General features: G+C 47.2%; 9 protein-coding genes across 9 annotated transcripts; 4 read left to right on the forward strand and 5 right to left on the reverse strand.

Moving 5' to 3' along the window:
• Positions 1 to 207: 207 nt before the first annotated feature.
• On the reverse strand, positions 208 to 2,024 carry N7479_007896 (GMC family oxidoreductase; the record flags this gene model as incomplete). The annotated part of the gene is made up of 3 exons (XM_057255590.1): positions 208 to 1,157; positions 1,210 to 1,923; positions 1,982 to 2,024. The coding sequence occupies 3 exons, from the start codon at positions 2,022 to 2,024 to the stop codon at positions 208 to 210; spliced, it is 1,707 nt and encodes a 568-aa protein (XP_057109452.1).
• Positions 2,025 to 4,041: 2,017 nt separating this feature from the next.
• Positions 4,042 to 5,028, forward strand: N7479_007897 (uncharacterized protein; the record flags this gene model as incomplete). Its single annotated transcript, XM_057255591.1, has 1 exon — positions 4,042 to 5,028. The coding sequence occupies one exon, from the start codon at positions 4,042 to 4,044 to the stop codon at positions 5,026 to 5,028; it is 987 nt and encodes a 328-aa protein (XP_057109453.1).
• A 631-nt stretch (positions 5,029 to 5,659) lies between these two features.
• Positions 5,660 to 6,256, forward strand: N7479_007898 (uncharacterized protein; the record flags this gene model as incomplete). The annotated part of the gene is made up of 1 exon (XM_057255592.1): positions 5,660 to 6,256. One exon carries the CDS (start codon positions 5,660 to 5,662, stop codon positions 6,254 to 6,256), a length of 597 nt encoding a protein of 198 aa, XP_057109454.1.
• A 565-nt stretch (positions 6,257 to 6,821) lies between these two features.
• On the forward strand, positions 6,822 to 8,707 carry N7479_007899 (uncharacterized protein; the record flags this gene model as incomplete). The annotated part of the gene is made up of 8 exons (XM_057255593.1): positions 6,822 to 6,967; positions 7,016 to 7,109; positions 7,166 to 7,233; positions 7,287 to 7,343; positions 7,401 to 7,559; positions 7,609 to 7,978; positions 8,029 to 8,436; positions 8,507 to 8,707. 8 exons carry the CDS (start codon positions 6,822 to 6,824, stop codon positions 8,705 to 8,707), a joined length of 1,503 nt encoding a protein of 500 aa, XP_057109455.1.
• Positions 8,708 to 9,892: 1,185 nt separating this feature from the next.
• Positions 9,893 to 10,963, reverse strand: N7479_007900 (uncharacterized protein; the record flags this gene model as incomplete). Its single annotated transcript, XM_057255594.1, has 1 exon — positions 9,893 to 10,963. One exon carries the CDS (start codon positions 10,961 to 10,963, stop codon positions 9,893 to 9,895), a length of 1,071 nt encoding a protein of 356 aa, XP_057109456.1.
• A 1,024-nt stretch (positions 10,964 to 11,987) lies between these two features.
• N7479_007901 (Monooxygenase FAD-binding) lies at positions 11,988 to 13,229 on the reverse strand (the record flags this gene model as incomplete). Its single annotated transcript, XM_057255595.1, has 1 exon — positions 11,988 to 13,229. One exon carries the CDS (start codon positions 13,227 to 13,229, stop codon positions 11,988 to 11,990), a length of 1,242 nt encoding a protein of 413 aa, XP_057109457.1.
• Positions 13,230 to 14,008: 779 nt separating this feature from the next.
• Positions 14,009 to 16,449, reverse strand: cat2 (bifunctional catalase-peroxidase Cat2; the record flags this gene model as incomplete). The annotated part of the gene is made up of 4 exons (XM_057255596.1): positions 14,009 to 15,826; positions 15,888 to 15,925; positions 15,988 to 16,310; positions 16,394 to 16,449. The coding sequence occupies 4 exons, from the start codon at positions 16,447 to 16,449 to the stop codon at positions 14,009 to 14,011; spliced, it is 2,235 nt and encodes a 744-aa protein (XP_057109458.1).
• Positions 16,450 to 19,597: 3,148 nt separating this feature from the next.
• N7479_007903 (uncharacterized protein) lies at positions 19,598 to 21,358 on the reverse strand (the record flags this gene model as incomplete). Its single annotated transcript, XM_057255597.1, is given in 3 exon segments — positions 19,598 to 20,335; positions 20,351 to 20,447; positions 20,600 to 21,358. The coding sequence occupies 3 exon segments, from the start codon at positions 21,280 to 21,282 to the stop codon at positions 19,598 to 19,600; spliced, it is 1,518 nt and encodes a 505-aa protein (XP_057109459.1). The 5' UTR covers positions 21,283 to 21,358.
• Positions 21,359 to 21,902: 544 nt separating this feature from the next.
• Positions 21,903 to 26,329, forward strand: N7479_007904 (putative RNA helicase/RNAse III; the record flags this gene model as incomplete). Its single annotated transcript, XM_057255598.1, has 6 exons — positions 21,903 to 22,004; positions 22,057 to 22,097; positions 22,141 to 22,201; positions 22,246 to 22,498; positions 22,555 to 23,821; positions 23,872 to 26,329. The coding sequence occupies 6 exons, from the start codon at positions 21,903 to 21,905 to the stop codon at positions 26,327 to 26,329; spliced, it is 4,182 nt and encodes a 1,393-aa protein (XP_057109460.1).
• Positions 26,330 to 26,397: the final 68 nt, after the last annotated feature.

The raw sequence follows: 26,397 nt of genomic DNA on the forward strand, positions 1-26,397 counted from the left end.
CTTATTTCATAAGATCTTCTGTACGAAATATATACTCTCTGCATCCTTTTATTCTTTGAATCCCGCTCGGTCTGGCAAGCTCCAGTACCAATAATTCATCAAAAAAAGATTGTCCTTCTCATCTATTTGTGGATATTGAATTATCGTGGCCGATCACAATTGCTGAACAACCTTGATCTGCCAATAATATGATATAGTATCTACCATTTACTGTTCATCAAGGCCATATTCCTTGATAAGAACCTCAGCACAAGTAACACCAGTCACGTAAGCAGTAGCCTGCGTGTGGTTATTAGTGAGGACAGGAACAACACTCATATCCGCAACGCGGAGGTTCTCCATGCCTCGTACGCGGAAATGCGTGTCAATAGCAGCATCACTAGCACCGGCCTTGCCCATCTTCACTGTGCCGGTCATATGCCAGCTAGAAGAGAGGAAGTTCTTCCAGAACTCGAGGATATCCTCGTCAGAATCAGACGCGGGCCCGACGAGCGTGGCGATAGTGTCCTTCGCAAAGGATTCCTGTCTACTAACTTCTAGTAGGTGTCGGTAGATCTCGATACAAGCGCGACGGTCGAAGGGGTCCTCGAGGAACCGCGGGTTGAATAGCAACGGGACGTCTGGGTCGCAGGACTGCAGGCGCACTTCGCCGCGAGATTGTTCGTTCATCAAGAATGCTGCGAGACACACATAGCTGTAATCTTTAAACATATCGGGTAATATGAAATGGAAGGGTAGGTGGGTGGCCATCTCGTAGTGGGGGATAGTTTCGCGGTTCATGAATTCTTGTACAGATGCTGGAAGTGCTTTAAATTCAGGAGAGGAGGTGATGCGGTCTGATTTAAACCAGCCACAACCGACTTGGCAGCTGTATCGGGTCCATAGGCCAGTGTTATTTTCTTTCCATTGGCTCATTGCAGTCTCCATGGCGGTGGGGTCTTGGAAGAACGAATTGCGGTCATTTGTCTCAGGGTTACGGGCGAGAATCAGAGGAACAAAGTAGTGATCTCGGAGACCTTGGCCAATAGTGGGGAGATCATTGACTATTGGGATGTTGAATTTCTCAAGCTCCGCAGCTGGTCCAATTCCAGAATGCATTAGGATCTTCGGGGTATCAAGTGAGCCTGCGGACAGAATCACATCCCGAGAAGCGAAGTCTGTTAAGTACGTCAGATGAAGTGAGTAGTAAAATTTCAGAAAGAAACATACACTGCTTGCCCTGAGTCTCTACTCCAACAGCCTTTTTGCCCTGCAACAAAATCCGATGTACTGGGCTGTCTGTGACAACCACAAGATTATCAGGAGCACCCAAAAGCAAGTCTGCAGCCGTGGTACGCTTTCCTTTGCTAGCAGAGTTGATAGTGGCAGCCATGCCTAGAGGGTTACCCGAGTTGTGATCCAAGTTGAGCTTGTGCCCCGCTGCTTCGAATGCATCCAGCGAGAGCGACAAGTCCCTTTCCCAATCTTCAGCATACCCAACACGTAGGCCACCCGAATTGCCATGATCAGAAGCAACCGGGTTCGCGTATTTCAGATTCTCCGGCAATGTGACATCGCCGTTGAAGGTCTCTAAATTCTTGAAGCGGGTCTGCATCTCCTTCCATCCAAAGTTATCGTCATCCACCTCGGATGCCCACTCATTGTAGTCATCCCGCGCGCCTACAGTGTAGACCCCGAAGTTGATCGCCGAGCTACCCCCCAGACCCTTTCCACGAGAATAGTCGAGCTCGCGCCCATTGCAATGTTCCTGGGGTGTGGTTTTATAACCCCAATTTAGGCCTCCTTCCATGAATGTGGCCCAGCGCTTTCCGTCAACTCGCAAAGCACTATCATCATTACGCCCACCTGCTTCAAGAAGCAGAACCCGGGGCTTCTGGGCTGATTTGGCGAGTCCTACAGCCAGGGCACAGCCAGCTGGACCACCTGTTCAAGTGATGAGCATGAGAAACTGCATGTGTATGTGTGTCTGGTGCATAATTACCTCCTACAACGACAAAGTCATAGTTGGGGTTTGTAGATTCCATGTTGAGGGTAGCCTTTCAGTGTCTAGAGCAATTTGCAAAACTGATTTCTGGTCAAGGGCAACGCGTCGGGTATTTGACTTGTTCTCTTTCTCGTATGCGGGACACGTCCCGCCTCAGCTGAATACCCCTCTTAGCTAGGCGCATTAGTAGGTAAGCCAATACACTTAAAATGACGGGCTATATGGAGTACACCATCAGGAGCCAATAATATTAAGTGGGGGTAGAAATTGGGCACCCCACTAGGGTTCGATCATCGATAGATGGAGAGGGACGGCATTGATCTGACTGCAATATTGACAGGATATTGTATCTGTAGATTCATCAGATGGCAAGATGGCTGAATAGACATTTGAAGCCAGGGAGGTTGGCTAGTTAGGTCAAAATTGCAGGGATTGTGCATGCAAATCTTATGGTGAAGGTACTAGTGGGACGCTAGGGCAAGACTGTGACATGATATCCATAATCATGATCAAGGGGATTGCCCGAAAGTAGCTATCGGTCGCACTATGGCTCAAATGCCAATGTTAATCGCCTGGATCAAACCCGTAGTGTTGATGATGAAATCAAAACTTCTCATTAAGTCTCCTGCCTTTGCCATTTCTGCGAAGTGCTTACATTAAGCCCCATTACACCAATTGCTGACCTATCCCAGGCTGGAATTTAAAGTCGACAGCAAATGTCAAAACAGAAACCCGTTGTTTGGACATTCAGAAAATGGAAAAAAGTCCATAGAAGTTCTATAAGATCTAAGCCAAGGGAGATCCACACTGCGATCAGGGAAGACCAGTGCAGAATATCGATCTTTGAAAGCTAGGAGTTTTCACTCCGGAGCTAAGTGGGTGGAAAGATGATAGATCGGAAATATGTTCCAAGCTTGTAATGTTGAATATTGTTCAGCGTTATCTACCTTATTTTCCACTGTGACTATAATGACTCGGACCAGTCAACTTCTTCAGACGAAGCCACAAGTTTCCGATAATGCTCGTACCTTATACAAAGTACATGGCCTGTGCAGCCAGATCTCCGGGAAGATCTTGCGCACGGGCCGAAAATGATGGGTCATTGTTCATATTACTTGGAAGTCCCCAAGTCACAAGATACCCCATAGGCGAAGAGCGAACTGTTCGTTGTTCTGGGTCATTCTCCGCAAGATGACTAATTTGTAAGGCGAGACCTCTTAGGGTCCCATTCCCCGCTCAATGACGGGGCTGAAAGTTAGCGCAAAAACCTGAAGATTCACCTCGGCAGTTGAGACATCTTTCTTTTTCGAAGGTATGGTGTGGAATATATGTTGTACACAGCACGGAGTAAATAATTGCATCTGGGCACTGCAGCCGCGTCAGCCACAGTAACCATACCATATTAGCCACCTTACAACTTGAGTTCAATGTTATAGTATATAAACGGATATAAACGGAAAATAACAAGAAATTCGAAATCGGGAAAGATCATCCGATCAAATTAATTTTCCAAGCCCTTACGGAGCAAAGAACTAAAATTGGAAAAAAAAAAAGTCAAGTTCACGTGTGGCGGTTCCAAGGGTTCCCTTTCTCGGCTTAGCTTGGCATGAGGCAAATGGGCTGGGGATACTTTTCTCTTCTCCCTCTCGACCTCGACTTATACATATAACTGCATCATTGGACATTCACTTAGCTTCTCTTCCTGCATTCAGTCCTTGACCTCATCACCGAAACTTCTCCAAGTTGACCTCCGCATTCCTCGGCGAACTCGCGACGATCACATCCTCCCACCGATCTCAACCCTCTGCTGAAATTCCACTCATTTTTGCCCGATCAGCGAGCTTCAGACCTCGGTACCTTTTGAATCAGCATACACACCATTGGCGCAAATGATTTGCTCGGACTAGCATAACTATGATGGCTGTGAAGCTGGTACAATTCAAGCAAAGTGTACCGGGGTTCTCACCAAGTGGGGCATGAAATATCCTCCCTATAATATACGGTCTTTCCAATATCAACATTGAATATATCTCTCGGCCAGGCTGGTTGAGTCAATCATGACAAGCCTATCGGAATTTCCCGACGGGCTCCGTGGGTACTCTGCCAATAGGCTGGTAGTGCGGATATTGATGATCATCTTCACCTCTATCGCATTATACAACGCTATTGAATTGCTCATATTGTTGTTTTTGACATTTTCTCATTATCGTGGGCTCTACTTTTGGACGCTTTTGCTCTCGGTAGTCCTGGGAGTGATCCCTCACGCCATTGGCTACCTGCTTGGACATTTCTCTCTGGCGCCATTATGGTTCACTTTGACTCTCTCCACTATTGGCTTCTATGTCATGGTCCCAGGCCAATCGATGGTCTTATACTCTCGCCTTCATTTGGTGGTCCAGAGCAACAAAGTGCTTCGGTTTGTTCTTTGGTTGATCATCATTGACGCGATCATTCTCTTAATACCAACGACCGTTCTTACCTTCTGTACCGCATACGTCTCCGCTCCCTCAATGATTCGCGGATACAATGTCATGGAGCGGTTGCAATTGGCCTGGTTCTGCGCCCAAGAGATTCTCATCTCGGGAATTTACATTACGGAGACTGTGAAGCTGCTCAAATTGATGCCAGACAAGGACCGACGGCGGACCAGAATCATGTATGAGCTGTTGGCAATCAACGCAGTTATCATATTGCTCGACGTTTGTTTACTCGTTGTGGAATACATTGGGTATTACTCGCTCCAGACCACGTTGAAGGCCATGGTCTACAGTATCAAGCTGAAGCTTGAGTTCGGTGTCCTTGGAAAGCTAGTCAATGTCGTGCAGAATCCTCGATCGCAACCCACTTCGTCGGATCACGAAGAATACCCTGGCTTCGTGGACCCTTCCCAGTTTACATCGGATGTCACTCATGCAGTCCCACGGGATCCGCGCCCCGGGGCACGGAGAGGCTGGAACACATTGTCTGTGGAGAGTTTGCACAGCCCTGAGCGCAGAACTCGTCCATCTACCCGATCGACTGACGAGACCCTGCATCCATCTTGAGGTCGGACTGGTGATCACGAATTTTTTTTTTCTATCAATTAGATCAAAGCCCTAAATAATCCTTCACAGATGCAACTAAGCCGGCGTTGGTAATCCCCCACCGGCTTTTGCTTCACATATACGGCGAATATTCCAAGGAGTCACCGATGCCACTTTACATTTTGCTTCGTGTGGTTTTTACAACAAAGTCGCCTCCGCAATTCTACAAAACCAACCCATAATTTTGCCAACCAAATCTCCTGGTTTCATCTTGCTCGCGCAACAAAACATCTGCGCAGCTCCTCACGACCTGATGCCTGTCCATTTCTGCATTCTTGCGGGAGATTCGAACAGTGTTGCTGTCAATTCCTGCTGATTGTACAATATACCATGTGGTACAATCAAACCACTACGAAAAGTTCCACTCAATTCCGCCAAATCCACCATAGGACTGCGGTGTTCATGTATGCCAGATTTACATTGGCAATAATAATTTAATGCAGTCTATCGACGCCCACGATTTGTTAATTTTCAGCCTCATGATGTAACTACTTCAATGATAATATTACGTCGCTATGACATGCCATCAGAGGCCAACATCAGTTGGAAAACATTTACATCTAAAAAAATAGTTTCTCGTAGTCGAAGCAGCATGGAAAGTACCGTCACCATCCACCATGGCCCCTACGAGTCCATCCCTCCCACAGCTTCACCCGGTCTTAAATTTCTCCAACGATTCCTACCAGCACTAGACTCACTCACTCCCGCTGAGAATCTCATCACTCCTTTCTTCACCCCCAGTGCTCCCATCCTCATCGGCAGCGATCCCCCAACAGCCGCAAGCCAGGTAGTCCCTCTGCTCGAAGTGCGCAGCCGTCATGTCTGCAAATTCCGCCACCAGGTCCATCTCGCCTGGGATATAAACCTTGGGCGTGACAGAGGCCCTGTCCAGACATCGTACAACAGGACCGCTCCGGACGAAGATGCCGCCCAAAAAGCACAGCTCTATGCGCCGCTAGCAGGGAAAATACAGATGAAGCGAACTGTTATGTTTGAAGCAACATCCGAAACAACATTCAACGAGGATCCTGACCAGTTTGCTGTTCGAGTCCGCGAGTTCAATGTCCTCGATCTGGAGGGTCGCGATGAGTCGGATCTGCAAATCGTTGAGATGAGGATCTTTTTGGACCAGAGACCTCTTCAGGCACATTCTTCAAGTGTGTTTACGGGCTCTACTTATGGATATTAATGTATGCTGAAGTGTAGATTGCATGAGGGTATGACGAATCTTAATCGACAACTTTCCCTATCAGTACAAAGACTATCAACAATCGCTGCAGAATAGAGTGCCCTTCTAAGCCTATCTCGAAGGTCTCGTGTTCATAGATAACTACATCGCTTGGACCCATATGCCAGATGCCGATAATGAATAGCGGACCCTATACCTATTGCCGTACTTAGTATCCGCTGAGGGGAAAGTGGATGGCCTCCTCCCAGACCGACTCCATCTTGACTCCAACATGGATTGTGGGGTGCCGAGGATCATCTGATTGGTAGCGTCGGCAATCTTCTGGGAATAATATCGTGGAGAAAGTCTAAATATATTTGAACGATAAACCATAGGCCTCAATTGGTGGAGGCACTTGCGCATCTTCTCCTGAAAGATGGGGTAAGCCGACTGCGGAAAGCATCTGTTCAGTATCAGTATATTTTGCCAAAAACAAAAAATGAGCGAAACCGGCTTGATAGGTCTTTAAATAGGAAGCTACCGAATGTGCCTGATTTAGTGGACTTGCATTTGTATCATTTTCAGAATGCAACGTTACGAGACCAACCTAGATGAGAAGGATATGAAGGGAGGAAGTGAGTTGCTTGGTGGGGACCTTGATCTTGGCCAAGTGCTCGCTATTCAACCAACAGCTGAGGAGGAACGAAGAGTTTTGTGGAAGATCGATCTTATGTGAGTATTCTGGCGGATTATAACCATGTATAGGCTGATCCAAAGAAGTCTGATCCCGTTGATGGGAGCCGCATATTTCCTCCAATTCCTCGACAAACTCGCTCTGAGTCAGGCGACACTATTTAATTTACGAGAAGATCTAGTATGTATCCATATCCAGCTTTTGGTCGGTGAATATATGTTGACAGAAAATAATAGAACATGCACGGAGCACAATATGCATGGGCATCTGCGATCTTCTATTTTGGATACTTTGCCTGGAGTTGGTATGTATCCAACCACGCCCTACCTTTTATCAGAAATACTGATTCGACAACAGGCCTACTTCATATATTGTCGTCCGACTTCCCATTGGGAAATATATCGCAGTCTCAGTGTAGGTCGTTCTCCCCTGAAGGGTCCATAGCGCCGATGATGAGACTGACTATATAAGCTTCCTTTGGGGCGGGGCCCTAATGTGTCATGCTGCTTGCTCTAACTGGAGTGGGCTTATGGCCGCCCGTTTCTTCTTAGGAGTAGGCGAGGCGGCAATTGCGCCGGGCTTCACCTTGCTCACGGGAATGTTTTATAAACGCGAGGAACAACCCCTGCGGTAAGTCTTCTAAATATGGGTGCAATTAGGACTCACTGATAAGCTCCAGACAATCTGCTTGGTACTTTGGAAACTTTGTTGCTGTGCTCCTTGGCGGGTTGATTGCCTACGGTATTGGGACTATTAACACGTCAGTCATTACCCACTGGAAACTCTTGTTCCTTATTCTTGGTGCCATAACTTCAACTTATGGTCTCGTCTTATTTGCCTTGCTGCCGGACTCACCTGCCAACGCCATATTTCTGAAGCCCAATGAGCGTGCTATTGCTGTGCGACGAACGCTACAGAACAAAACTGGAGTCATGGATATGGGTGTGTTTAAGTGGTCACAGGCTCTTGAAGCCCTAAAAGACCCCCAGACTTGGCTTCTAGTTCTGAACTCTTTCGCCTCAAGCCTGGCCAACGGAGGTCTTACAAGCGTGAGTACTGACCTTATTGTGGCTGAAGCTGAAAGCTTACACTATTTTAGTTTACCTCGATTATCACTGCCGGGTTCGGATTCTCCGATCTTAAAGCCCTTATCATGCAAATGCCTCAGGGCGCCGCCCAGATTGTGTTTCTACTGATTACCTCGATCACCGTGACATTTATTCCATCTGCCCGTATATTAGGAATGTGTCTCTCCACAATGATTTCTATTATCGGTCTGGTCCTTATCTGGAAGCTTGAACCCGAAAATCAAGCTGGACGAATCGTTGGGATGGCGTTAGCCGTCGTCTACGCAATCAATTTTCCCATGTCGTTCAGTATTATTACCTCTAATGTGGCCGGATTTTCGAAGAAGAGTGTTGTTAGCGGTTTGCTTTTCATCGCATATTGTGTGGGAAATATCGTGGGTCCGCAATTTTTTCTTGCCTCGGAGGAGCCATCGTACCCAGTAAGTGGTCGTTTTATTCTTGCCAGAACTTCTATTGCATCTAAACTAATGCCATAATTCTCTATTATAGACTGGCATCAAGGCTTCTATGTCAGGCCTGGTCTTGAGTGTATTTTTCCTTCTGTGCCTATATTCCTACTATACGTGGGAGAATCATCGACGAGACAGGTTGTATGGTTTGCCTGAGCAGATAAACATGGGAGCTGAGTTACAGGATGAGCTATCGAACAGGACTGATCGCGAGATCGAGAGTTTCCGGTATCTTCTTTAGATGATAAAGTAAGGTCATGTCAATATCCTGTTCGGCTAGCAAGTTTCATTCGGAAGCTAAATATGGCAATTTGCAACTTATACTTCAGAAATAAGAGACTTGTTTCTGATAATTCTAACATGGTTTATATTTAGCATCCCTATAATATTTGACTCATTACTTGGTAGACTTTTTGGGAGACCCAACTCCCCGGAGTTAATGAAAAAGGGTTCAAAGCCCAATGATTGATCACAGTCGGTTATGTACTCCGTATGTTGAGGGCCATTAGCTAGATATCACGTTTTTGATACTGCCAACTGGGTCTTCCCTACTCAATGTCTCGGTCGATGATTCAATGATCTTCAATCTATCTAAGGCCTCGCTATATTGACGATGTGAAAGATCCTAATCTTGAAACTGACAACTCCAGTCGCTCGACCTCGGGAGCTGAAAGTGCCTGTAGGTCTGGCGAATCGGAGAATCGCGGTTATTTTGCCTCTCTCTAAAGTGTTTGATCGATCGAAAACAAAGACAACCTGCCGCCCATGTCAGTTTGGGAATTCAGGCGTCCACCCTGGTCACTTCATCCCGCACTCCATTCATCTTTCCTATTCATTATCCACTTCCCATGCCCACATTCTGAACCTCGGTGAGCACTCACGTCATTATCCCTCTTTTTTAAATAACTCCCCCGCCATTTAGTCCTTATGAGGCTGTCATGGCTCTGATAGATATGACGAGTGTCTTTGTTATATCGACATTCCATCTGCATAACCAATCCCCGACACACGTGTTGGTCTTATAGGTCTTCTTTGCTTTCTCGTGATTTCACTCGGAAAATAAACAGATACTCTATTTGAAATTTCATGTTCCCATTCACGCTATACCGCGTGATGCTCTTCTATACGATCGTTCTGAGAGATAGATGGCATGTAGCAATTCAATCAATACTAAATTATATGAATACATACAAACTTTTGAAACAAAATTTAATACAGACTACCGCACATAATAACAACGAAAACAAGAGCAACAACAAGAACAAGAACAAAAACAGGCATGTCAATAGCGACAAGGGTATAAAGTAAAAAAAGATAGCCGCCCAGTGATGATTGATGATTCAACTACTCTCAGTCGAGGTTCATCTTGTAGTATATACAAGTGTGCATGAAAAATTGGGTCCCTCAAAGTTGTCAACACATGTCCTTACTTAGGGCGCTCGAGCAATGTCATTTCAACCGTAGACCGTGTATCTGACGAATGGATTCGAGGCCGAGGACTTGGCTGTGACTCATCAGAGTTCACAGTCGACAAGGTCTCGCGCATTGCCTCATGGAAATCGTATGTGTCGCTGTGCCGGACTGAATGCGCCGGGCTGGCGATCGCTGTAGCACCAGAGATAGCCTGCACCTCGGTATCCCGTGACGAGGAATTGCGCGCGAACATATCGAAGATATTGACCTCGCTTGAACAACGAGTATTGCCATTAGCCCCTTGGCATAAAGCACAGGGGTAGGTTCGTGTCAGCTCACGGAGCTGCATGAGGGCGTGGAATTCGAGTTTCAGCTTGATGCTGTAGGCGACTGTCTTGAAGCTGATGGCGATGTAGTGCAGTTTGAATTCGGCGATAATCATCAATACGTTGAGCAGGATTCCCATGAGATTGGCGATGATGATTCGATAGATTATTCCTCGCCCCTGGATGCCTTTGTATTCGACGACGGGTTTGAGCGCTCGGTATGCTTCGCGGACATAGATGGCACAAATCACCGTGTCTTGGATGGCAAATCCTATCACTTGGAAGCGGTCGTAGATTGCTGCTGCCAGCATATATTGTGCATTACCAAAGTTGAGAAAGTAGAGGGCTGTCATGGGAATGTGAAGAATGAAAAGATTCCCTATGATCATCCATAGGACCCATCGTACATGGCGGACGTCGGCCACAACGAGGTGCAGTCTTGAATACAGCACTACCGCTTGTCCGGTCACCATGCAGATCCAGCCTATGATAAACGGGACTGACATGGCAAAGGCAGGGCCTTTTGTCGTATAGCGAATTTGAGCCGGTATGCCATGTAACAATATTCCCCAGGCAGCAATTTGCATGCTCCAGAAGTATAGGCCACGATACTTTTTGAACCGCTCGAATATGCCTATCACGACTTCCAATGAGTTCCATGCTCCGATTGCAAACATAGCCACCGTCTGGAGGATCGTGATGTTGGCATTGAAAATGTCGCTCACCTCCGAAGGGAGATAGGTCATCGGAGTATCCATGGCATGTGAATGGGTTAGGCCAGGTGGATAAATCAACCGTTGGGAAAGTAAAAGGTATATCGATCAGAGCTCGGACACAGGTCCCACCTGGCTGACGGATATTATGGAGAATCGTCTTGAGCCCCTCATCTTAGGCCCCGGGGTGGGACGTGATAAGGTTGACTCTTGGTCTCGAGGGTGGGCCACGCCACTGGGGAATAATTCTCTGGCGCATAAATGAGAGAAAAGGCGCCAAATACGGTGGTGCTAGCACACGGGGATCTGAGCCAGTTGTTCCGGTTCAGTAGACAATTAATGATCGCGGATGGATTACAACCTGGGTATTACCAACAATGATGGGAATATGAAGATCCCAGAAGAATCTGAATTTTCCTCCCCCTTAATCATGTTGGTGTGAGGGCTTATTGGACACAGCAAACGAATGGTCAAATATCGAGAAGCTATCGGCGCGCCAAACAGGGATCGCCGGGATTTCGAACAAAGAAACCCAGCGAGGATTTGTGCACTGATCACATTTGTTCGCTAGTGGCGCTCCGCAATAGGAGCCCAGGCCTCGTTTAGATGAATTTGGATATTGGTAATGATTTGAAGATATATGGAGTTCGGAGTAAGGAGTAGCGAGAAAGAGGAGAATAATGGGAACGGATCGATATCGATTTATTTAGGCTTGGCAACCGTTATAATTGGAAATATATAAAGAGATAAGGGGCATACTATGTTACAAGCAGAATGAAGTCATGTCTACGGAGTACAATAGAAATACAAAAACAAATATAGATACACCGATTGACCGCTTAAAGATCCAACATATCCAGATCGGTGAAGGTTGACACGTAAAATCGAACTTATCCGAAAATCCCAGCGCTTAAACCCTACGGAGTACTCCGTAGATAGGATGGTAGGAGCAGCACATACTCCGTATATATAAATTAATTAATTCTGCCAAGCAATATTCCCCTTATCGCACTCGAGTTTAGCCCTTCGTATACAACATAGGGAGTACATCATAATCAAATCACATGTCCTAGTTCCCATTAAGTTTAGTGTGATCGACGTCCAGTTCCGGGTAATCAGGGAGTTTCCAGTCTCCACCCCCATCTTCTGAAAAACGTGATATGAGCTGGGGTATGCGAAGAAAACAAGCCAGTCCTATAATGAGATGCAAAATAGAGATTCCCCACTGCGAAGTGGGGACTGCCTTGCGGATCCACCAAATGTTGACCTGCTGAACCTCATCGATAAATGGTCGCAATGTTTTGGAGTAATTTTGCAATGCCTGGGACAAATTTTCACCGCGAGCAAGCTCTCCAGCCAGGACATATGCCCCAACTAGACTGCTAGTGGTCCCCAGGCCAGTCAGGGGAGAAGGGCAGTGTGCTGCATCACCGAGAAGGACAACCCGACCAGAGTGCCAGGTATCTGTCTTGATTTGGACGCAATTCTGACAAAACCAGTTCTCTGTAGTGTGCATCCCCTTGATAAAACGATCGGTCTGCCACCCTGCATCGTGAAACCTTTTGGCCCAAAAGTCCTTTTGCCCCTCAACTGAAGTCTTCGGCATATTCCGTAGTTCCTCCGAGTCGGATATAAGTATGAAGCATACTTGGGTTTCGCTTTTACTGTGGCTTCTGGTCATGATCATTCGGCCTCCCGGGATGATGTATGACTTGGACATATTGGTGTCTGTTTCAGTCCGTGGGACAATCCAGTAGGCCATGTGTACTCCGAGCTGGCGATATTCATCTGGAGCACCAGGGGGTTGTATATTTTTTCGGACATGCGAGCCTTGTCCATCTGCTCCAACAAGCAGATCAAATGTGTCAGAAGAGCCGTCAGAGAAGTACGCGACTACCCCTAGCTCATTTTCTGTGAAGCTATCCACCGTTTTACCAAAGACATATTCGACTTTGTCTTTTGTTGCTTCGTGAAATATACGCACGAGATCTCCACGCATGATCTCATACTCGGATGTCAGAGACTGTGCACCCTTTCCAGATTTATTAGCGAGAAACGCCGCCTTGACTTTTCCCCTGCTGTCAATGACGGAGACGCCTTCTTCGTCAACGAGCTTTCCGCGAACAGTATCCATGAGACCCATGCGCTTGACAGTCTCAATTCCTTGTCCGCGGAGGTCGATCTGGGCACCTGTTGCTCGCAGTGCCGGAAAACGTTCGACGATAACAACATGGTGACCCAGTCGAGCGAGCCAGTAAGCCAGGGCTGGACCTGCAACACCTCCGCCACAAATAAGAACTTTTAGAGGCATTGTGTAGAGATAATCCAGGAGATAGTTAGATGGGAAACAAATTCCCTGTCTACGCGTCAGTAGTTTATACTTAAATGCTTGGTGTAACAAGCTGGTCTAGTCGCCTTCGCACAATTCGGACATAACGGGAAATTGCGGTATTAGGCGAAATATTGCCGTTTATTAGTGAAGATCACTGCTTTTAAATCTGATATATCTTACTGTACTCAGCCCAACGCACAGGAGGTTGGATCGATATATATGTTTAAATAATCATTACTTTAAATTAACTTTTGTATGTGTATATGTTGGAGCCTATAAGGCGGAAAGGTAGGGAGAGAAGAGTTGTCGATTAGAGAAATGATCGCTCGGAGCTACCTAGTATGGATGCTGGCCTAAATAATCGATAATCATCCATCCCGAGCCCACCTGCGTAGATTTTCACTGCCCGACTAAATCCCCCATCTCCCGTGCGACAGTCCAGCATCCTAAGAAAATATATTTCAAAATCAAACAATCGCATTACACAACATGAGCAGCATATTGGGTCGGATAGCCAATCACTTCGCTCTCTGTCTCTTTCTCTCATGAACGAGCATTCGGTTGTCCCCTCGTTCTCTAGGCCCAAGGCCGGAAGTCAATGAACCCGAGCTTGGTAAGGCAGCAGAACAGGAAAACTCTAAGGAATGGAAGAAGTCTCGCCAATACGTTAAATTATGCAATCATAGTGATGCTAAAAATTTCATTGATGATTCAACTAAGTAACACTAGAGAAGCCTATATTGTGGCCGACAAATTATTCACAGGCGAGGACGACCGGTCGCAGGGAAATAAGGGATATCATAACGGTCCAAATTCATAACCTTGTCCCAGGCAGCAATAAAGTCCTTCTTAAACTTATCTTGGGCATCGGCACTGCCATACAGCTCAGCAAGAGCACGGAGCTCAGCATGGTGACCGAAGATCAGGTCAACACGGGTAGCAGACCACTTCTTAGCGCCAGTCTTGCGGTCGAGCCCTTCAAACTGTTCACTGTCAGGGCCGGTTGGCTTCCAGACAGTGTTCATATCAAGCAGGTTGATGAAGAAGTCGTTGCTCAGCTGGCCAGGGCGGGAGGTGAAGACACCATGGTTTGATCCATCCCAGTTAGTGTTCAAGGTACGCAGACCGCCAACCAGAACGGCCAGCTCAGGGGCGGAGAGAGTCAGCTGCTGTGCCTTGTCGATGAGGAGCTGCTCAGTGCGCACGCGGCGAGTTGAGTGTCCGTAGTTGCGGAAACCATCGGCGAAGGGCCGAAGCCAGCCGAATGATTCAACATCGGTTTGCTCCTGGGTGGCATCGTTGCGGCCAGGGGTGAAGGGAACAGGAATACCCGCGGATCTCTCGAGGGCAGCAGATCCAGCAAGCACGATCAGATCAGCCACTGAGACGCGCTTTTCTCCATTCTGAGCACCGTTGAAGCGGCTTTGGATGTTCTCCAACACACTGATGACTTCTTGCAACTGGGCTGGGTTGTTGACATCCCAGTCCTTTTGGGGAGCGAGACGGATGTGGGCACCGTTGGCACCTCCACGCTTGTCACCACCGCGGAAGGTGGAAGCCGATGCCCAGGCAGTGGCAATCAACTTGGTAGGTTCAATGCCGGTTGCAAGAATTTCATTCTTCAGGGCAATGATGTCGCCGGTGTCAATCAGGGCGAAATTGGGAGCAGGAATGGGATCCTCCCAGAGCAAGACCTCCTTGGGGACTTCGGGGCCCAGCCAGCGAGCACGAGGACCCATATCACGGTGCAGCAGCTTGAACCACGCACGGGCGAAGACATCGGCAAACTGATCAGGGTGCTCGAGGAAACGACGGGCAATCTTCTCGTAGGCGGGATCAAAACGCAGAGAAAGATCGGTGGTCAGCATCTGAGGCTTGTGCTTCTTGCTTGGGTCAAAGGCATCGGGAATGATATCGTCCGCATTCTTAGCGACCCACTGGTTAGCACCAGCGGGGCTCTTAGTGAGCTCCCACTCGAACTTGAAGAGGTATTCCAGGAAGAGATTACTCCACTTGGTAGGAGCACTGGTCCAAGTCACCTCCAACCCACTGGTGATAGCATTAGGGCCTACTCCGGAGCCGTGTTTGTTTTGCCATCCCAGGCCCTGCGACTCAATTCCAGCGGCCTCGGGCTCCGCGCCGACATTATCAGCAGGGGCAGCGCCGTGTGTCTTGCCGAAAGTGTGACCACCAGCAATCAAGGCGACTGTTTCTTCGTCATCCATAGCCATACGAGCAAATGTAATACGGATATCTCTGGCAGCAGCCACAGGGTCGGGGTTTCCATCGGGACCTTCAGGGTTGACATAAATCAAACCCATGACGACCGCGGCCAGTGGATCCTCGAGATCACGAGTCTTGATGTTGCTCTGCTTGGTCTTCTCGTCTTCGGTCTCGGGCTCATAACGAGCCTCATTAGTGAACCAGACGTTCTCACTTCCCCAGTACACCGACTCATCGGCTTCCCAGACGTCCGGACGACCTCCAGCAAATCCGAATGTCTTGAAGCCCATAGATTCTAAGGCAACGTTGCCAGTTAGAAGCAGAAGATCCGCCCATGAAATTTTAGCACCATACTAAGTACCAGAATTAGTATAGAGAAATCTTTAAGTATACAATTCTATGCATGATGCTCACCTTCTGTTTGATAGGCCAAAGCAGTCGGCGTGCCTTATCTAGAAACAGAAGATACGTATCAGCATGATATAAATTCCAGCTCGATTATTAGTGTACTTACCAAGGGAGACATTATCGGGCCAAGAGTTCAATGGTGCGAAACGCTGTTGGCCCTGGCCACCACCGCCGCGTCCATCAAAGACTCTGTATGTTCCAGCGCTATGCCAGGCCATTCGGATAAAAAGTCCACCATAATGACCAAAGTCAGCAGGCCAGAAATCCTGCGAGTCGGTCATAAGGGCGTGGAGGTCCTTCTTGAGGCCCCAGTAATCAAGGGTCTTAAAAGCAGTGGCATAATCAAAGTCCTTGCTTTGAGGGTTGGTAGCATCAGTATGCTGGCGGAGGATACCCAGCTTCAAGGAATTGGGCCACCAGTCAGTGTTGCTGGAGCATAAAATTAGTATTTCGAACCATAGCAGTATATGGTATGTGCCGAGGGAGAATCCCAGGGGAACTAGGGACCATACCGGGTGCCACCTCCAGCAACATTGCTCTTCTTGTGTGCAACAGGACATTCGCTCATGATGTATGCGGTAAATATAAAATGGGGATGATGAAGAGAAAGAAAACTGAGAATGCCGGGAGGACAGACACCCCCGCAGTTTAAATGGTACACAGCCCTTGGACCGAATGACCGACCGCGTATTAAGCAGCTTCTCCATTTGGGGCGGATGGTGCATGCTATGGCTAGTTTGAAACGAAAATATAATACTGATGACGCGAATTGGTATTTCTTTGCTTTGTCATTGGCCATACTATGAAAGATCTGGGGCGTGCGGGGAAAGCCATAACGGTGGGACTTGACGAGGATGTCAATGATTCATTGGCGGAATAAGCCGGGGGGCGCGGTTTTCCGGTATTACGCACTTAATATATGAAGCGCTGACAAAATGGCCATTTCTAGATGTTGGAGAGCTGAGTACGGGGAGTATAGGTATAGTAGGAGATGTTGAATTGCAGGGGTATGGCCCACGGATTTGACTAATTCCATTTACCAGACCCGGGTGTTACCGACGACCCCTTGCCGAAATGTCGAAATTATGTATCTTTTGTATGATGTTCCCATACAAAAGGTACAAAAAGTACAAACGATACAAAATTCACTATTGCATGCACATACATAGCGGAATGCACGAAGACCGCTCCCGACTCAAGTTGCACGAGTCTAATACAAAAACTAATTCAATGAAAATTTCTTGATATAAGTAACGTATTTCACAAGCGAGCCGCCCACACAAGCGAGCCGCCCACCTATCCCAACCCATTAATTTTAAATGCATTTATCTCAACCAAAACGCCATTAAATTAATTGCACTGACTAATTGGTCTATCTGGACATGTTTCTCTTCTATGCCCTGGCAATCTGCATATTCCACACCCCCGGGGGGGCCGTGTACGTGGCTGAATAGCCGATTCTCCAGGTATACTGGGACCCGGAGGAGGTGCTTCACCTGCTTCCTGTTGCTGTATAATTAATACAGAGGCTTCTTCAACTGAAAGGCCTTCTTCAGCAGGTATCTGCCTCCGGGATCGAGTACGCTTTTGCTTCTGCTTCTCGTTGGCGGCACGTAAATCGCTTACTTCTTTCTCGAGAAAAGCAGCAGACTGCATAGTGATTTGACAGGCTTTTAAAACCTGATTTATCGCGCAATTTAGCGGACTCGGAGGGCTCCTCGATCTAGTACGAAGCAAAGCTTTAATTGACGAAGCTTGCTTTTGTAATTGCACGTAATTCGAGGGCGTTTTTGGGTCCCAATCGCTCCCCCTACTTGGAGGGGGGGTAGGAGTTCGAAGACGAATATCAAGCTTCGAGATCACTCGATTAGGTGCAAAAGGTACTAGACCAGCTGCTCCGAAGCTATTCTTGATAGTCTCTAGTTTAAAAGCTTCAATCCGTGCGAGGGGGTATGCTTCGAGGAAGTCAAGTTTGTCGATATAGTTGATTCCATTTCTCATTTTTGTCTCCACTAGCCGACCATATGATCGTTTTAACACAGCAAAACAGCCAATATCGAGAGGCTGTAAAAGGTGAGAGGAGTGCGGAGGCATACAAATTGGTATAACCTTATTTTGCTCGCAAATTTCATCGAATTTAGGGGTTAAATGGCTTCCATGTCCGTCAAGAACTAGAAGCCTATAACCCCCCTTCGTACGTAGAGAAGTGCTAGGAATAAAGAGCTTTTCAAGCCAGCGAACTCCTATTTCATCTGAAGTCCAACCATTAGGACTAACTTCAATTCGCCAGTCGTTTGGTAGGCCTTCGAACCATGATTCTAAGTAGACTTTGCCTTTGAAAATGATACACGGTGGGAGGGCCCAACCCGATGAATTTGTACACTCAATAGTAGTCACCCACTCGCGATTTCCAGGTTGTAAAAGCGAGCGCCGACCGTAGAATTCGCTCCTCGTGATCACCTTCGCTGTGGAAATTAACCCCATCGCGAAACCAGTCTCGTCGAAGTTATAAACGTCATCGGGGTCGATCCCAAATTGAAGGATAGTTTTTTGAACGAGATCAAACCATTCACAAATGATTTTTGGGTCTTCACACTTCGCACGTTCGTAATTATAGCGTCTCGAGAATCGGGAGGAGAGATCAGGGTATCGTTTTATAAAATTCGTAACCCAGTTTTCGCCGACCGAAAGAGCTGGGGTTATTCCACGTTGTTGAAGTAAAAGATTCGCCATTTCTCGTACAGTAGCAGGGCGGGGAGCTGCTCCACGAGAATCCATAGAGAGAATCCATTTTCGAAGAGATTCCTCTTCTATTTCTGTCAATTTATGGGAATTTGCGCGTGTAGTGCTTCGTTCAGTGTGGCCGGAGAGGCGATCGCGTAAAGTTGTACGCGGTATATTAAAAACGCGCGCCACTTCACGAATTGAAGAGATTTCTTTATTCTTAAAAGCCTGAATAGCTAAAAGAATCCTACCCTCTTGCTCAATTGAATTCCGAGAGCTTTGAGAGCGAGTTGGTGGCATAGTGGGTGGTTGAATTGACTAAGTGCGAATCCCGAGACGTGTTTTAGTTTAGGTGGGCGGCTCGCTTGTGTGGGCGGCTCGCTTGTGAAATACGTTATGTACCTTTTGTATGGTGTCACTATACAAACGATACCTGTCATTGGAGTTTCCTCAAAACATTGAATGCATGTACTGTTGCTCAGCTACAATGTGTAGTTAGTACTACATATATGTATGAATATAGACCGTAAATGAGTCTGTGGACTTACCAACTCGTACATACACATCAGCTTGATATCCCCACCCCGCAAAATATCCGGACAGCTACATATTTGCCCACACAAGCTCACACCGCATCTTTTGATCCTTACTGTCTCAAATAGTTATTTGTTTGGCCACCGTTGCATCAATCAAGGATGTTGTTCGTGCGCAATTATCAAACCAGGAGGAGAATTTACTCAAATCTAGTCGCGTCTTCCAATTAACTAGCAGTGGATCACCTACTTATTTACTCCGTACGAGAAGAGTATGTAGCTATCGAGACCATTAAAGGGTATTGAATTCAATGATATCCTACAAAACAAGACACTAAGATAAGAATGATCTGAAAATCAAAGCACCTATGGATTGTAAAACATTTGCTCCCATTTTTCCCCCACTCTGTCAGCGATAGAAAGATTGTTCCTCGACTTTAACCTGGTCCTGATGTTCACTCACAATCCTTGCTGCATGAAATGGGGGAAACTTGCCTGCGACGGCCGAAAGTTCATCCCTTGGATCTCGGTGCACTGCCGAGGGTCTTGGCTGCGAAGACCACTGTCGCTTCCCTCTTCTCGTTCCAACTTGATAAATGGTTGTCGGATCTCAATTTTGGGGGTGGCGAGTTCCCAGAAGTAGGAGTAACAGTTCATGTAGGCATGTTTAACAACGCCCTCCTCAAGGAGATCAACCTGCTGTTTAAACGAGATCATGGCAGAGTTGTAGTTAAAAGCATTTTCAAGAGCAATGCGACCAGTGTCTTTGTCGACACCCATAATCAAAAAAATAAGCCTTGGGCTTAGAGTTTGCATCAAGTCAAGGACAAGAGTGGCATCAGATGGTGAGGCATTGTGTTGGACCATCCTAACAGCCATACGGTTGTGACGCCAGATCTGATACATGTTTTCCATCATACTGACTGTTGCAAATAGCTCCATGTATTTGGGAGATGATTCAATGGCTGCTAGCTCAGCCCAAAGTGTTTTGAAAGAAATATAGTCATCAGAATTGTCAACTGGCCTGTCCAGCTTTCTCTCAGTTATCACTTCAGTCCCAGACGCTGATAATTGCGATGAGCATGGGAAAGACTCTCGAGATTCATTGCCGCTCTCTGTCCTTTTGCGCTTCTGGCGCGTAGTAACGGCTTCTGTCTTGTTGCTTTCAATGATTTTTGTGCGAATCGGAATATGCCCCTAGTTGATTCCAACAAAGTTGATAAAATCACTGGGTTGCCATTTGAACTCTATATATCTTTCGACAAATTGTTCTTCTAGACTCTGGAAGGCCATTGGTCCTGTTGAATTGCTTCATTTGCGTTGGTGGCGTCAGCGCCGGGACCAATCAAAATATTGAAGCCAAAGAGAAGACTCATCTTCTGGTATCCAGATAATTTCTGCCCTGCAAGTACAAGGCAATATCCCGAAATGTCATTGTAACCTCTAAGGAGAATCCCATACTCGCGATCGCCACGCTTCCATGCATTTTCCGTAAAACCAGGCTCGCGGAGGAAGGAATTTCTTGGTTCGTATTTGGCCAACTGAACATTAAGGGTATCAAAGGTCTTTACATGAGATGGTGCAACCACCAGACCAGCCTGGAAGAATGGTAGGTTGTTTGGGTAATCGTCGGCTAGCAACCATCCAGCATCATTATAACCCCCTGTGAAGACATAGACGCCTTTACATGTGACAAGCGTCCGCAGGTTATTCTGGTAGCAGGTAACGGTGGGTGCTTTAAGAACTCGTTCTTTGCGTACATGTGCTTGGTGATCAAAATCGTAGGTCAGGTAATGGATTCGATAATCCGCGGGTAATGTCAAAAAGGCATAAATGACACCTGCATCTGACAGGCGGACGTTCTTGGGCCTCCACTGGAGCTGGCCGACCTCTATACTATCACCCTGTGCACCGACAGTGAAGTTATCGGGAGGATTCATAATTCTCCAATTACGGAGAGAGGCGAGGTCTTTGTAGCTTGACACGATGCCTGCGTTGGATCCAGGCATATCGCCTTCTTTCCATGCAACTGGGTCGTTGCACATGTTCTCCCACTCCTGGTGAATCCACATGTGGCACCTTTCGCGCCATCGCGACAAGTCCTTTAGCCAATCCTCAAGGTTTCTGATGGAAGGGCACACCATAACACGAGCTGAAGAGGGAGGGATGGTACCGGCAGAGATGTTGGTTGATGGGTGGTTTGGAGTTGGAAGTATTCCGCTGGATATTGCAGTTTTTGGAAGGTAGAGATCCCAACAAGCAAATGGCCGATGCAAGTAAAAAGAAGATAGAAGATTGGGGTTGATAGCAAATCGGGGAAATTAATGTAAGGTTGAAGGGCAGGTGAGAGAGGTTGATGAAGATGAACGGGGAAGTTAGTGAAGAGAAAGTCAGGTGTTGGTGAGTAGATCAAAAGGCGACAAGGGAGGAAATAGAGGTGAAGGTTGTTGTATTCACTACGAAAACTAGAATATAACTCTTAATTATCAGTGGAAGCCTCAGAAATCAGAGATCGAGAGAGATAATATGCTCGTTCTTACCAAATGTTATAAACGAAGTATACAATGCCTAAAAAGGGAATCGGCTGGGCCTCGACGATCATTGGACCAAAGCTGCGTGATGGCCGCTGCGGGATGCCGTAGCTCCCCCACCAACAAACAGCTTCCTAGCTGTCTCTTGATTCCTCTCATTTCACTTCTTTTTTTACCTTCTGCAATACACGGAGCGTCCTATCGTTTACAGTCCCATTTTAGACTTACTCATCATGGGTTCGTTGGGACTAAGTAGTGATGGTGCTGCCTATCGGTCTCGTGGGTACCAGCTCGAAATGTTAGAGGCTAGCCGCAAAGAGAATATCATTGTCGCGGTATGTTTTCTCCGGATCTGAGAAGATTTTAGATGATCCTGACTTTTAATAGATGGACACGGGGAGTGGAAAGACTCATATGCACGTTTATAGGTGACGCCTCCTTTGTCGGCACATTTTCCTGACTTCGTTTTAGTGCCATTCTTCGGATTATAGATGAACTTGAGAACTGTAATTCTCCAGATAAAGTGAAAAAAGTTCGTTGAATCTTAGATTTATTCTCAGCTCACATGTATCACAGCTTATCTGGTTTCTTGCCCCGACTGTGGCATTGAGCCTTCAACAACACGAAGTTATCACTAGCCAGATCCTCTCTGTGAAAACTAAAGTTCTAACTGGCCTGGATAATGTCGATCGATGGACTGAACAGGGTGTTTGGGACAAAGTTCTCAAGGATGTCCGCGTGGTTGTCTCAACATATGCTGTCCTTGCTGATGCTTTGGGTCATGGTTTTGTTCGCATGTCCCGACTTGCTCTCCTCATCTTTGATGAGGGTACGTGACACGTCTCAACGCAACCAGAATTCGGACTAACACAAGATATAATATAGCTCATCATTGCACGAGACGCCATCCGGCGAACAAGATTATGCAAAATCACTATCATCCTACTCTGCTGAGGTCGGGCCCAAATGCTGTACCTCGGATATTAGGACTCACTGCCAGCCCAGTGGTACGTTCGAGCCAGAACGAGCTTGAGTTAGTCCACCTACCCCGTGAAAAGTGTCTCCAGAAACTGACCACCTTCCCCAGAACAATCGAATCCAACTTGAACGCAGTATGCAAGACTCCACGTGTCCACCGCAGTGAGCTTTTGGAAAATACCCATCGCCCTCATCTAGAGCGTGTCAATTACATACCTTTTGATGAAGCACAGTATGGCTTTGGGAGCCGACTGCTTTCATCTCTGATAGAATGCTGCAGGGCATATAACATAGAAGATGATCCTTGGATCGATTCATTACGATCAAAGAGTCAGGCTGTGGAGCTGGCGAAGGCTCTCACTACAGGTAAAACCTTCTGTAGCGAGCAACTGAGGATATTCCAGGCGCGTAGCCGTCACATTTATGAGGAACTGGGAGGTTGGGCGGCGGACTTCTTCATCGGCGCTTCAATTGACCAACTTGAGCGTTCAATCCAAGATACAAGTGAGATGTCACATTTGGACCGGGAGGAAAGGATTTACCTCTTGGAGCTTCTGCATGCAATACCTGCACCAAATCTAGATGAGGAGAGTTATCACATATCCATCAAGCTTGAAATGCTTATCAACTTCCTCGAAAAAACGGATAGGCCTGGGTTTTCTGGGCTACTCTTCGCAAAACAGAGAGCAACTGTTAGTGTCTTGGCTCGCATTTTATCACTTCATCCCAAGACCAGAGATCGCTTCCAGTGTGCCGCTTTTGTTGGTTGGTCGAGCGATAGAAATCGCAAAGGTTGTCTCGGTGACCTTCTTCATCGGGATATGCAACGAGATACTCTCGAGGAGTTCAGAGCCGGCCGCAAAAATCTCATTGTCGCCACTGATGTTCTCGAAGAAGGGATTGACATAAGCGCGTGCAGTTTGGTTATCTGCTTTGACAAGCCTGCAAACCTGAAGTCCTTTGTCCAGCGGCGTGGGCGTGCTCGTCATAAAGAATCTACATTTGCTATCATGATCTCAAATGACGATGAGTTGTTGAGTCTTCATAAATGGCAGGAATTAGAGCAAGCTATGATTAAAGCATATCAGGATGATGAGCGACAGCGTCGGGATGCTTATGAACTCGAAGCCACCCAGGAGGTCGTGAAAGAGAGACTCTTGGTGGAAAAGACCAGGTATGGGCAATCCAAGCCTTTGCTTCATATCTACTAACATAGTTTGGTAGTGCTCTGTTGACGGCGGACGACGCAGTGCAGCATTTGCATCACTTTTGCGATGTATTACCAGTGGATGAGTATTCCGACAACAGACCAATGTTCTCTTTTGAAGAGAACAGTATGGGATTACTTTTAGGTACGGTCACGCTACCAAATTCTGTACATCCGACGGTTCGACGGATATCGGGGAAATCCTGGTGGCAGACAGAGCGGGCAGCCAGAAAAGAGACTGCATTTCAAGCATACAAAGCTTTGTATTTTTATGGTTTAGTCAACGACAATCTCTTGCCATTGACGCGAAAACCAGAGTTGAGATTCTCGGAACAGACGACTCTTCCATCTATTATCCCAGCTGCTGAACAGTATGATCCTTATGTAGAGCTTGCACAAGGCTGGGCTGCGGGTCAACTGTGCCAGACACGCTTGAAGATATGCAGTAATGGTTCTGTCGATAACGATTTGGCTGTCTCCTTAATCTTGCCAAGATTGACCCCAACACTGCACCCCATTACTCTCTACTGGGAACCAGAAACCTCCTTGCAAGTCTACTTTGATCCGCAAATTTCGGCTTTTGAGACGACAGCAGAGACACTGGATCAAATGAGAAGGATCACAGCCCTCTATCTACAAGCTCCCAGCTCGCGCCAACGAGGAGATGACCGCGACTTCGTGGCTCTCTTCGTCCCCGATATTTCACACGAACAACTGGGAGAATGGCTTTCGGCGTACGAAGGGAAAGAGCCTGCATTGGAAGTCTACTCAGGGGATCCAACTTCGCCGCCTACGGGTATCGTCCGTGACCAGTCAAAATTCAGTGAGCCGCGGACATTCATTAAATGGATTGTTCCAGCCGAGGTAACGAAGTCATCGCCTATTGAAATAGAATGTTCATCACTTCCCCGTCGACGGAATTTCCTACAAGTGCAAGCGATAAATATTGCCGAAGATGCAGAGGCAGATGCACCAAAGAAGTCTTACTTTGTACCTGCTTCAGCTTGCATCATCGACAAGCTCCCAGCAAAACAGGCCCTCTTTGGACTTTTTATCTCTGCTATTTTGGATCGGCTAGAGGCATCTTTGGTCGCACATCGATTGAATGATACCATTTTGAAAGGAGTTGGAATCCAAAATATCGACCATGTCATTACGGCTATCAGCGCGCCCATTGCGCAGGCCAGTACCAACTATCAGAGATACGAGTTCTTTGGTGACTCTGTTCTCAAATTTACCGTTAGTTGCCAGCTCTTTTTCCGGAACACCAACTGGCACGAGGGGTACCTCTCAGAGAGCCGTGACAAACTTATTCAAAACACTCGCCTTGCTCGTGCAGCTCTCGACACTGGCATTGACTGCTTCGTCTTGACGAGCCGGTTCACTCCTCGAAAATGGGTTGCACCGTTGATCAGGAACAAGTTGGAACCATCAACAGCCAAGAGAAACATATCAACCAAGGTCCTGGCAGATGTAGTCGAATCCCTCATTGGCGCAGCATACATAGACGGTGGAATACGTAAAGCGCAAGCCTGTCTCCATCGTTTCTTGCCCGAGATCGATCTCTTCACAAATGATATTTCACCCCTCATCCTCCCAGCAGGCAAAGGCGTGAGCAACCTAATCAACCACCATCAGTTGGCCGGTCTGATTGGGTACACTTTCAAAGATCCAGCTCTTCTAACAGAGGCGCTCACCCACGCATCCTGCGAATACGATACATCAACACAATCCTACCAACGCCTCGAGTTCCTCGGTGACGCCGTCCTAGACATGGTCGTCATGGTAGTGATAGCAGCCCACCCCGTGGAAATGGATCAAGGTCCAATGACATTGCTCAAACATTCCGTCGTGAATGCGAACCTCCTCGCGTTCTTTTGCATGGAGCTATCCGCACCAGACGACCCGACCAACATCGGCAAAACCAAGCATGTACAGCACTGTGACCAGATCCATTTATGGCGCTTCCTCCGCTCTCACGGCCCTAACATCACATTAGCCAAGAAAGCTTGTCTAGAGCGGCACGCAGGTCTCCGTGGTGAGATCCGCGATGCCCTGGAACACGGAAGCCAGTACCCGTGGGAATTATTCGCGCGTCTGCGTGCGGATAAATTCCTGTCGGATATCATTGAGAGTGTGCTTGGGGCGATCTTCATTGACTGCGGTGGGGATCTGGATGTATGTCATGCATTCGTTGAACGTATCGGTCTCGTGTGGTATATCCAGCGTGTTATTGCGGACGGCGTTAATGTCGTTCACCCACGGAACATCGCGCAGAATATGGTGAAGGGAGCAGGTACCCTAGTCTTTAAGAGGAAGAGGGTCGAGTCTGGAGGTGTGGCTACGTACCGGTGCTCTGCAGTGGTCAATCAGACTGAGATTGCGCTGGTAGAGGGTTGTGCTTCTGCTGAAGAGGCCGAGGTTAAGGTTGCCAATGTTGCCATTGAACACCTGACATTTCACCCAGTGGTTTAGTTTTTGCGTGAACTTGAGGCCAATGGCTTGGGAAATTGGCGTGCTCTGATGATCTGCATGATTTCGGT

Source organism: Penicillium vulpinum, assembly GCF_028829585.1.
Source record: "Penicillium vulpinum strain IBT 29486 chromosome Unknown utg000003l_segment0_segment0, whole genome shotgun sequence".
NCBI classification, from domain to species: Eukaryota; Fungi; Ascomycota; class Eurotiomycetes; order Eurotiales; family Aspergillaceae; genus Penicillium; species Penicillium vulpinum.